General features: G+C 38.5%; 1 protein-coding gene across 2 annotated transcripts in view; it reads left to right on the top strand.

Moving 5' to 3' along the window:
* KLHL15 (kelch like family member 15) overlaps positions 1 to 10,743 on the top strand; it is a 45,242-nt gene extending 34,499 nt beyond the window's left edge. For both annotated transcript variants that reach the window (XM_055106811.2, XM_034949641.3), the window contains exon 4: positions 5,426 to 10,743. In XM_055106811.2, coding sequence (XP_054962786.1) covers positions 5,426 to 6,535 — 1,110 coding nt within the window. In that variant the 3' untranslated portion in view covers positions 6,536 to 10,743. The remainder of the gene's footprint in view (positions 1 to 5,425) is intronic.
* The last annotated feature ends 1,586 nt before the right edge of the window (positions 10,744 to 12,329 follow it).

Here is a 12,329-nt window from a genome sequence, read left to right as displayed (position 1 = left end):
CACAGCTGCATATGGTATATACCAGAGTGTATCCAACCAATGTCTTATTGATAGGTGATTGGAGTTATCCCAGGTTTTGTGCTCTTACAAACAATAATGCAATGAGCATCCATTCTCTTGACAGTTCTTACTACAGAACTTTTTCTTACACTGGCATAAAATCTTCCTCTTAACTTCCACTTACTGGTCCTGAAAAGAGTTGCCATCTTTCTGAGTCTTCTCTTGTGTTGAAACATTCCTCACCCATTTGACCATTCTCCCTTTGGATCCCTTCACTGTCTTCCAGATGTGGTCCACTTTGTCAGTGTTTAATAGTATAGTGATATAACTTAACACTGTCTTGGTTGTGGTTTTACCTGAATAGAGAGGGTGGACTTGCCTATTTTCTTTTTTTTTTTTTTGAGACAAGGTCTCACTCTGTTGCCCAGGCTGGAGTGCAGTGGCACTATCATGGCTCACGCAACCTCAACCTGGGCTCAAGCTATTCGATTCTCCCACTTCATCCTCCCGAGTAGCTGGGACCACAGGTGCATGCCACCACGCCTAGCTATTTTTTGTATTTTTATTATTATTATTATTTTTGTAGTGACGGGATTTCGCCATGTTGCCCAGGCTGGTCTCAAACTCCTGAGCTCAAGTGATTTGCCCGCCTCGACCTCCCAAAGTGCTGAGATTACAGGTGTGAGCCACCGTGCCCGACCAGGATTGTCTGTCCTTTTAATTTAGTTTACAGTTTTGTTCCTACAGCTGCCATATCACTTTAGTTCATATTGAGGATAGTCAGTCGAAGCTTTACATTTGGAATTCGTGGGTCCCTGGAGCACCTGATAAAAACTGAACTTCCAGTCACCTCACCCTACCCCCCAAATGCATTAACACACAATTATTGCTGCAATTTCAGGTGGTTCATGGGTCCCTGGTGTTTCTCTTTTCTTTATGATTAGACCTTGTTGATTACTTTGCTGAAGTCATAGGTTCTCTCATTCTCTATCAGTGCTGTTACATCGTCAAAAATTCAACAGGAAACTGAGTCAGCCTTGGCATTACCCTGTGAGTTCATGCTGCCTCCAAGTGTGGGGCGCTTTTTTGTTTTGGTGGGCTATTTTTCAACAATACAGGATCTACCTCAGGCTAACCAGTCTGTAGTTCAGGAATCTGTCTGGCTTCTAGTCCTCTCCCATTCATCGCGATTCCACACAGATGCAGAAAGCAATTAAGCAGCCTTATCTATGAAGCCTCAAGGATCCCAGGACATTAGTTGTGAGATCGAATGACTTGAACTTGCTGAGAATAACTAGCTAGTTTTTCTTTTTGTTCTCAACCATCTTGGATTTAAGTTTCTTCTTAGTAATTGTATTTAATCCTCAGATTGGAAAGCATAAGACATTATTAGCTAAGAATGGAAATCAAACAGGAGTAGGGTTGTTTCTCTTTGTTAATATTACATTAACCACCCCATGGGATGGGGGTGGGCTTCACTCTTCCTTTAACCTATAAAATGCCATTTATTCCACATCTCTTACTTCGTCAAGTCACAGTTCATCCTGAGGCTTTAGCCTTATTCACTTGTAGCTCTATTTCACTCGTTATAATACTTGTTTTATGTGCCCAATTTTTACCATCTGTTGTAAGTGGTTTTTTAACATCTGAATTCCAGAAAGCTCTCTGTGCAGCGCATCAGATTTTTTAGATACATTCCCCTTTTCTTCCTCTTATCAGTGTATTTTGCAATTATGCAGTCAGCGTTATGCTTTTGAGAGCTTCCAAGCCTTCTTGAGCTTCCTTACACAGTTTCTGATCTTGGAATTGATCCTAATTTTCCTTTGAAAAACTTGAAATCTGCCTATCCAATATGTGCAGCATTCTCCTTCCTTTGTTTCTTGATCTCCAAACAACATGGCTTCTTTCTCTAAAGCTTCCTCCCATTTGCACATTACCAATCATGTTTCACCAGTGAGGATTAGGTCCAAAATAACAGTTTCTCTCATTTCTCCTCAATCTTCTGAAAGACTAAATTTTTACACAGACAAAAGCATGTCATGAGATGCACTGATTTAAGCTGAGTGACACTTTTGCAAATGTGCCCTGGTCATTAATAATAGCTAATAATAGCTGATACTTTTTGCACACTGCCACATGACAGGCACCATACTAAATCCTTTTCACGTACTCTCACTTCTATCATAGGGTTATGAATGTGTTATCCCAATAATACAGTTGAGGATATGGGCTTAAAGATATTGAGCTATGTGCCCAAGATTGCCACAGCTCATGAGTGCCAAAGTCAGAAATTTCCTAAATTGGATCCTTAATCACCAGACATGGTGCTTAATTACCATGCTGGACAGGATTCTATTACTTGAAAACCTGTGTAGCTCTCAGACCACTGGCTGTGCACAGTAGGCACTTAAATATTTAATTTGAGGTTTATGATTCTTGCTGATTTTCAGAGTATTGCCCTTCAGCTCCTACAACTCAATAAGAAAAAGATGAGAAAAATCGGTAAGGCACACTATTAGGCAATTTATAGAAGAAATGAATGGAAAATACTCAGTTTTGTTTTTTGTTTGTTTTTTTCAGGTTTTTGTTGTTGTTTTTTCGAGATGGAGTCTTGCTCTGTCACCCAGGTTGGAATGCAGTGGCATGATCTCAGTTCACTGCAACCTCCGCCTCCCAGGTTCAAGTGATTCTACTACCTCAGCCTCCCCAGTAGCCGGGATTACAGGCAGGCACTGCCACGCCTGGCTAATTTTTGTATTTTTAGTAGAGATGGGGTTTCACCATGTTGGCCAGGCTGGTCTCGAACTCCTGACCCCGTGATCCGCCTGCCTCGGCCTGTCAAAGTGCTGGGATCACAGGCATGAGCCACCGCGCCCAGCCTGGTTTTGGTTTGTTTGTTTGTTTGTTTTTGGAGATAAGAGTTTCGCTGTTGTTGCCCAGGCTGCAGTGCAATGGCATGATCTTGGCTCACTGTAACCTCCACCTCCCAGGTTCAAGCGATTCTTCTACTTCAGCCTCCCAAGTAGCTGGGGTTACAGGCATGCACCACCACACCTGGGCTTTTTTTTTATTTTTATTTTTATTTTATTTTTTATTTTTTTTGAGACGGAGTTTTGTTCTTATTACCCAGGCTGGAGTGCAATGGCGCAATCTCAGCTCACTACAACCTCTGCCTCCCAGGTTCAAGTGATTTTCCTGCCTCAGCCTCTTGAGTAGCTGGAGTTACATGTACCTGCCACCATGTCCAGCTAAATTTTGTATTTTTAGTAGAGACGGGGTTTCACCATGATGGCTAGGCTGGTCTTGAACTCCTGAGCTCAGGTAATCTGCCCGCCTCAGCCTCCCAAAGTGCTGAGATTACAGGCATGAGCCACCGTGCCTGGCCAATGTTAGTTTTCTCTCTTATGTAGTTGGACAAGGGGTTCTCAGCCTTTTTTGTGCTATTTACCCCTTTGCTGATGTTGTGAAGCCCATGGAAGGACCCCTTCTCAAAATAATGATTTTAATGATAAAATGCCTGACGTTACAAAGGAAACCAGTTATACTGAATACAGTTTTCAAAATACTTAAATTTGTGACGTTTTTTGTTTTGACCACTCTTTTGGACTAAGGCGAGGAATTAGTGAATGGGCTAAAGAAAGAAAGATAGGAAGGAGGAAAGGAAAGAGAGGAGAAGGAAGGGGGGGAGGAAGCTCATAAATATATACACCTGGTTTTGACTTCCCTCCCAAGCTGTCATCCCAGATTTCCAACAGGCTCTTAGACATTTCCGCCTCAGAACCCTATCAAGGAAGTTGAATACCTCTCCCAAACCAGCTCATCTTCCCTGCTTTCCCTGTTGATATCAACACTCTTTCCATCACCTCAAGTCTAAATGCTCAAATCACATTTGAGTCCTCATTCTTTCACCCTACTTCAAATCAGTCATGGTTGTCTGTAGATTTTATCTCTACGCTATCTAATTCTTGTTACCCAAATTTAAGACCCTCTTATCCTTGTCTTATTATGACAAAGGATTTTTCTGCTTGGTCCCCTACTTCTTATATCTTCCACAAAGTATCTCTTGAATGTCTTGGGCCAGTTTAATATAATCTTTATCTCTAATTCTGCCGCACTCACAGATGTGCTGTTTGGCTTCATACCTAATTGTCACCTGACTCATTTACCTGTTGGTAAATTTGTATTTGTTTCCACTTTCCCAAATACATTCTAGGTTCTTTAAGGAAACGGATCACATCTTACGCTTATTTTTGTTTCTCCCTATAGCACTTAGGACAATACTTAAAAGTGCTTTATTTTTATTTTATTTTATTAATTTTTGTAGAGATGAGGTCTTGCTTTGTTGCCCAGGCTGGTCTCAAGTGATCCTCCCACCTTGGCCTCCCTAAGTGCTCGGACAACAGGCATGAGCCACTGCACCTGGCCAAAAATGCTTTATATAAATCTTGGTAGTCATCATAATTAGGTAGCTCCAGCTCCAGAAGCAAAAAGGAAAATGTTTGCCAGGCGCAGTGACTCACACCTGTCATCCCAGCAGCTCAGGAGGCTGAGGCAGGAGGATCGCTTGAGGCCAGGAGTTCAAGACCAGCCTGGGCAACAGAGCAAGACCCGATCTCTAAAAATATATAGTAATAATAATTTTAAAATAAAATTTTAAAAATTAAAGGAAAAAGTTTGACCTGATATCTACTGAATTCTTACAGGAGTTATCAGACCAAGTCTTTATGTCAAAACCCCGAAATTTTACATGTATTTAAATTTTCACTAACTTAACTCCCCAAATGATTCAGTCACAGCTTTATGGTGTTACGTGTGGTTAAGAAAACTGTGGATATGGTTTCCTCTACTGTGAAGCCCTGTACTTGTCCTCATACCCGCTACTTGTAGCCCAGGGCTTCACATAATAGGTGCCTAATTATTTGTTTACTCTTAAAAGCTTGGGAATGTACATAGATCATTATAAATTAAGAAAACATAGGAGGCCCAGTGCAGTGGCTCACGCCTGTAATCCCAGCACTTTGGGAGGCTGAGGCGGGTGGATCACAAGGTCAGGAGTTCAAGACCAGCCTGGTCAAGATGATGAAACCTTCATCTCTACTAAAAATAAAAAAATTAGCTGGGCGCGTGGTGGCAGGCGCCTCAGGAGGCTGAGGCAGAGAAGTGCTTGAACCTGGGAGGCGGAGCTTGCGGTGAGCCGAGTCCGTGCAACTGCACTCCAGCCTGGGCAACAGAGTGAGACTCCATCTCCAAAAAAAAAAAAAAGATTTTTTAAAAGTTTTGTAGAAAACAAAAGAAAGTAGGTGATCTTAGCAGGAAAAGCAGTTTTAGTAAAGTGAGCCTAAGATGATCGTATTAGTCAGCTTTGATAATTTGTTTGCAGCTGATGCTTTTTCCTTTGGTTAAATTCTTTTTCTTGTGTTCTTAGGTTAAGACATCAGAATTTTATAGATACTCCCGACAGCTCCGTTACGAAGTTGACCAAGCATTGAATTACTTTCAGAATGTTCACCAGCAGCCTTTGTTGGATATGAAGTCAAGCCGCATCCGTTCTGCAAAACCGCAAACTACAGTATTTCGAGGAATGATTGGACATAGCATGGTTAACAGTAAAATACTTCTCTTAAAGAAACCAAGAGTCTGGTGGGAGCTAGAAGGCCCACAAGTACCTCTGCGACCTGACTGCCTTGCTATCGTCAATAATTTTGTGTTCCTGTTAGGCGGGGAAGAGCTGGGCCCGGATGGTGAATTCCATGCTTCTTCCAAAGTATTCAGGTATGACCCGAGACAGAACTCCTGGCTGCAGATGGCAGATATGTCTGTACCACGCTCTGAATTTGCTGTAGGTGTTATTGGGAAGTTTATTTACGCCGTAGCAGGCAGAACCAGAGATGAGACTTTCTATTCAACTGAGAGATATGACATCACCAATGATAAATGGGAATTTGTGGATCCTTATCCAGTTAACAAATATGGACATGAGGGGACAGTGCTCAATAACAAATTGTTTATCACCGGTGGAATCACCTCATCTTCCACCTCCAAGCAAGTGTGCGTGTTTGACCCCAGCAAAGAAGGGACCATAGAACAACGGACCAGGAGAACTCAAGTGGTTACCAACTGTTGGGAGAATAAGAGCAAGATGAATTACGCGAGATGCTTTCACAAGATGATTTCTTACAATGGCAAGCTTTATGTCTTCGGTGGTGTCTGTGTGATCTTGAGGGCCTCTTTCGAATCTCAGGGATGCCCTTCCACAGAAGTATACAACCCAGAGACTGATCAGTGGACCATCTTGGCATCCATGCCGATTGGTAGAAGTGGCCATGGTGTGACTGTGCTGGACAAACAAATAATGGTTCTTGGAGGCCTTTGTTATAATGGTCATTACAGCGATTCCATCCTCACTTTTGATCCGGATGAAAACAAGTGGAAGGAAGATGAGTACCCTCGGATGCCCTGCAAGCTGGATGGTTTACAAGTATGCAACCTGCATTTTCCGGACTATGTACTGGATGAGGTCAGGCGTTGCAACTAATGACATCCTCCTCCCTAAAAAAAGAGGCAAACAAAGTATTTGTTTGCGCAGAGTAATTAATTAAAACATATAAAGAAAAACCTCACCAGTTTTACTATCAAAGCCATTGGTCTAACATTGTAAGAATTTTTCATTCTGTGCTAGCATCCTTTTTTTCTTTTCAGTGGCCTCAAACTCATGCAATAAGTTAATTCTAAGTGCTAGCTCTTGAAACTACTTCCAGAAGCAGTTGAATAGAATGCTCCACTTATCTGGGATATTGATTTTCTGCTTTAAACATTTCTTTCAGATGTTAGCGTAGGAGTCATGTGTCTTCTAAGAGAAGACCCGATAGGTGTCACTGGATGTGATTTCAGTCTCTGTCTCTATCTGAAACCTTTTTGAAGATTTATTTCAGTGTATTTCAGTCTGTTATACTTTTTAGTTTTATTATTTAAAAGTTTAAAACTCTTGACCTTTTTGCATGGCTTTTTGCTGAAAATGCAAAAATATAAATTTTCTACAAAATTAACTTTTTATATTCAAAACACTATTTCTAAGCTGCCTTCTCTTATCCGCATTGTGTTAGTGAAAGCATATTCATACTCGCATACAACCTATAAATACACAAGGCACATCCCTTTTATGCGTGGTTAGGATTCTATATTTTTAAGCTAGTGCACTTAACTTGCACACACAGTTCGCCATACTTGTTGAATTTTAGATGTAACGTCTTTTCACATATTAACATTTTTAGAAAGTTGAAATAACTGGAGTCCTCATTTGCTATCAAAGTAGCCTATCTTCAGTCCATACTGATTCAGTAATATTTGAACTCCTTATATTTCTGAAACATGTATGGTTATGAAAACTAACACTTTATATTTTATTTTCAAAAGTAAATGTTAGTGTTCTTTGTCGATGTATGTCTTTTCTTTTTGAAAATGTTTTTCTTTGCAGTCTGTTTAACGTTGCCCTGTTTTTAGTGAGAATCGGAGTGGTATATGACAAGTTCTGGCCCTGCAGCATGCAAGCACTTTTAAAGAGCATTTAGGTAATACCAGACTCCTAAATCAAGGCCCCTTAAAAGTAAGTGCAACTCCCATTTTTTACATTCAGTAAGGCTGCTGCATTTGTTATTGAATGGAAGGTAGAAACTCTTAGAAAATTTGACCTCAGTTTTGACTTAGAGGTAAGAAATAGAATTATAATGTTACTGGTTTTATCTACTTGTTTATTTTGTACAAAATACCCAGCGACACTAGGGATGTAAGCCCTCAGTTTTTGTTTTATTTACTGAAAGCTATTAGCATGAAGGATAGTAACCACAAAGTTCAGAATGGATCAAGAATAGCTGTTTAAAAGCATTTATAATAAGTGTTTTAGGATTAGCTGCACCTTTCAACTCTTTAAATGCAGAGGAAAAAACATAGTTGACAAAGTTAAGCAAGAATAACCTGGGAGTGGATCATTGAAATTGATGCCATTTGCGCATGAGTAGTCTATATCTGATACAGACTAGATCTATACTGGCAAAACTTGCCAGATCTTAGAATATTGGTGCAATATTGCAATGCCTTCTATATGGCTGCTGATGTATAAATTTTCTAGTTTCACTTTGTTTGGTGTTTTTTGTTTTTTTTTTGTTTGTTTGTTTGTTTGTTTTGCTGCTGCCACCATTGAACATAAAATGGAAGTGTGAAGTCATGGAAATGTGAAGACTTTGGTTTTTGGGGGCTTTTTGGGCAGTTATTAGACATACTATGAGATTAAACCTGATCTTCAAACTCCAAAATTGGAGGCATTTGGGTTTAAGAAACAGGTACATAAGTAGCTTTTGAAAAAACCATTGGCATTGATTTCAAAAATCAATAATAATCTTATTTTATATATGAGACTTATATTTTCATTAACTAGTCCTGTCATTTACTTACAGTTTCCAAACATAAAATTTGGTATCTTGTTTCCCATGGTAATATGGGTAAAAGTCTTTTTCTACATTAAAAAAAAATACATTATTTTATTTTTGAAAGTTAGGAATAAGTTAGCCATTTAATTTTTTTCTACATTAGTTTAGTGGCTTTGTATGTGTGCTATTTTGCTTTAAAGAAAATAACGTCTTCATTATTTTCCTCATTGATGTCTTTTGCTAGAAAAGACCGAGAAAGAGCCATCAGGCCAGCTATCCACATCAAAGGCTTTACACTATAGTGGTGGTTCTCTTTAATTGCTTAGATATGACTTCATGACCCTAGTTAGGGTGACATCTGGGCAAACATTTGAGTATTCTTGGTCTTCCATTTTAAAGACAGAGGCCAAGATCAAAGTTCATGTTTTGTAAAATTCGTAAAATCTTAACTTGAACTAACTCTGGGTTCAGCTTTACGTAAGTCACGTCGGACCTGATGTTAGCTGTAATCAGTTTTGAGCTTTAAGGATAGTTGCTGTTGCTTGGGTTCTGAATGTATGAGAAAACTCCCTGTTTATATGTAGTTCTAATTTAGGTTATTTTAAATCCATGATTAACTTACATTCCCTTTTAAAATTATGGTTTTATTGCTGCAAGAGATTTATTTTTGTTATACTAAACTATGGAAAAGTTTTTCATAGCATTTTTTTCAAGTTTATTTTTTGTGTGCTTCATTTGGAGTTTTTGTTTATATACATTGCGCTCAAAAAAGTAGTTTTTTGAAAAATTCAGTAAGATTTGAATCTATACAGTTTAACTGTTATGACCTTTATGCGTGTTGTTTTCACTTTATATCTCAAATGCCAGAGTTCACAAAAATAGCTGATCTTCATTAATTACATCTTAATTAGAACCATTTGTTCTCTTCCGTGTCTTTGACCTTCTAAGTTTTGATTTTAAAGAAATTCCTTGCACTACAGCCTTTTCTTAAAATGCAAGAATCTCACTTTGAAGGTTTTGTGTTGGAAGAAATGCTACTGGTTTTTAAAAAGCAAAGCTTAACTAATAGAATTATTAGCTTTTCTTGAGACAGCTTTCTGTGTCCTCATTACTCTGCTCTGTGTGAGTGTTACTAGAATTTGTGAAATACTGACTGAGCCCTTCACTTATCTTTTCTAAAGCAGCACCTTTGGACACCTCATTCTGGGAAGCCTGCTCGAGTCATAGTAAAGGACACACGCTTTATGTGGGGAGAAGTGGTAAAAATGGAGTTTTGTCTTAATTACATGAAACTAAGCTTTAAAATATTTTATAACAGATTATTTGAGCTGCATAATCTAAACATGTCAAACGTTCAGTGGGACTATTTTTATATATGTATATGTGGGTGTAGGTCATAACATTTCAGTTTATAATATAAATTGTTATTTCAGTTTATAAGCTATCTCTCAGAGGAGACTAGCTCTTTTGAGAATTCATAATTTAAAGTTTTAGACTAAAGTAAAATGCAACATAGATAATAGTGTAAATCAGATATAATTGAGGGCTATATGGCAGTAAAACTGCTAGTGCCAGTTTTCTTGTTTGCCTGTTATACATTTTTGATTTTTGTTTTTGTATTCTGAACATTTTGAGAGATCATATGTTTGTTCAATTACATTTAGAGTTGGTTTGGGAATAAATATCTTCTAAAAAGAGATTTATCTTAAAAATGGAAGTCCTAAAAATTAGTTTATCCAGAGTTTATAAAGTCAAATATTCACTAGGCATAGACTGGAATAGATAAAATTCATGGAAATCATATCCTTTCAGTACACCGTATAACTTCAATATTACACAAGTAACATTGAGGAGAATGCCATCAGCTTTGTTCTCCCTTAAATTCTTCGGTTTTCTTTTTACATTTTGGGAACAACTGCATTTAAAATGTTATTAGTCAGTATATAGTAAGGATTAGGTGTTTGCTTTCTGAAGGAATGGTCCAGTGAGGTGATTGGGAGAGGTTATTTTCTACCTAACTTGTATATGCCCTATACCTCTTGGGCATACTTTGTCTATAGAAAAATATTTTGACCTTTAGGTACATTTTGGGCCAGTAGTCAAATAATCCTAGGGCCGATATAAAAATCTTAGAATAATTTAAGGTTTGCCTTTTATACCTGTTTTGAAAGCCTTTACATTTTTGTCAGGTAATTTTTCCCAAGCCGTGGATATAATCTATTCAAACATGTTTATGCTATCCATTCTGTTTTTAAATTGAAAAAAATGTTAAAAGTGTTTATGAAGAAAAGTTTAAATAAAATATTTTTAATCTTTAAAATATACTTCTTTATCTCTGATTATTTGCCGTTTTTTAATATAATCCATCACTTTCAAAGTCACTAATGACTTGATTAGCAGAATACATTTTGTTTTCCTTCAACATGCCAAGGAAGTGCCATGAAAATGTGATTTCTGCTAGTGCTTTCAGCCGCAGATTCAAATGAGAGCATTAGAGTGAAATTATTTATACTCTTATATGCAATGGAAATTTTATAATGAAGCCAAGTAATTAAAGTTCTACTAACACAGAGTTTTGCAGTCTTGCAAAATGAAAATATAGAACTGAGAAAAAGCATTTACAAGCCTCAAGCCTTAGTTTGGTGATGTTTAGATTTCCTTAAGCATTTTTGATTCATTGGTCTTCCAGGCATTTCTGAAATTCAGAACTAGGTGGAGGCCTTGGGTACATCAGCACATGTGTGCCATCTTTCAAATGACACCTAAGAAACCTCAACAGGATTCCCAAGCACCTAGATCCTGGCCTCAGGCAACCTTTCTAGCCTCTTTCTCCCCACCACTTCCTACACTCCATTCTGTTGTGATCTTTACATGTGTTCCTTTCCAGCCTAAAATTACTTGCCTTTCTTTCCCCTGCCCTGCTTGTTAAAATCCACTTATTTTTGCAAAGTCCAACTCAAATGTTTCCCTCCCCTCCTGAAAGCTGCATTAGCTCTTCCGTTGAATTAATTGCCTCTTCTACACTCAACACACTTATAGTTTCTATTTAACTTCATTTTGCATAATAATTGGGCATGATTCTTTCTCCACAACTAGATCATAGTCTCCTTGGGTGAAAAGATCTTTCATTCTTTGTACCCTTATATCTAGCATTTGTACACAGTACGCACTGAGCTAAATGTTTATTGCAGCATATGACAAATTCAATATGTAACAGACAAATGGTATAGGTATTCAGATGAGAGAGAGATTACAATGCCCTGGGGTTTTGTCTCTGCTTGCGTCTCAGTCTACACACTCTGTACTATCTCATCCATACCTATACCTATGGCTTCATCTACAACTGTTACTCTTTTTTTTTTTTTTTAGACAGAGCCTTGCTTTGGCTGGAATGCAGTGGTGTGGTCTTGGCTCACTGCAACCTCCACCTTCTGGGTTCAAGTGATTCTCCTGCTTCAGCATCCCAAGTAACTGGGATTACAGGTGCATGTGCCACCATGCCCAGGTAATTTTGTATTTTTAGTAGAGACGGGGTTTCACCATGTTGGACAGGCTGGTCTCGAACTCCTGACCTCAGATGATCCACCCGTTCGGCCTCCCAACGTGTTGGGGTTACAGGTGTGAGCCACTGCACCCAGCCTACAACTTTTATTCTGATACCCATCATATCTGTATTTCTCAACGCAGAGTTCCAACCATCCTGAACATCTCTCACTGTTGTGTTGGAATTTCAAACTGAACAAGTGCAAATCTGAATACATTGTCTACTCCCCCAAAACATGCCGCTTATCTTCTCTGTATTATCTGGCTTTACCATTGCCTACAATTGTTCATGTATAACCTCGGAATGTCTCTCTCCCACTTAACCCCAACATTTTAGTTCATCCAGTTCTAGCACTTTAAACT

The sequence above is a fragment of the Pan paniscus genome, chromosome X (assembly GCF_029289425.2).
Source record: "Pan paniscus chromosome X, NHGRI_mPanPan1-v2.0_pri, whole genome shotgun sequence".
In the NCBI taxonomy this organism is placed as follows: Eukaryota; Metazoa; Chordata; class Mammalia; order Primates; family Hominidae; genus Pan; species Pan paniscus.
The sequence above is the reverse complement of the archived record's forward strand: the minus strand, read 5'-3'. Positions and strand labels throughout refer to the sequence as shown.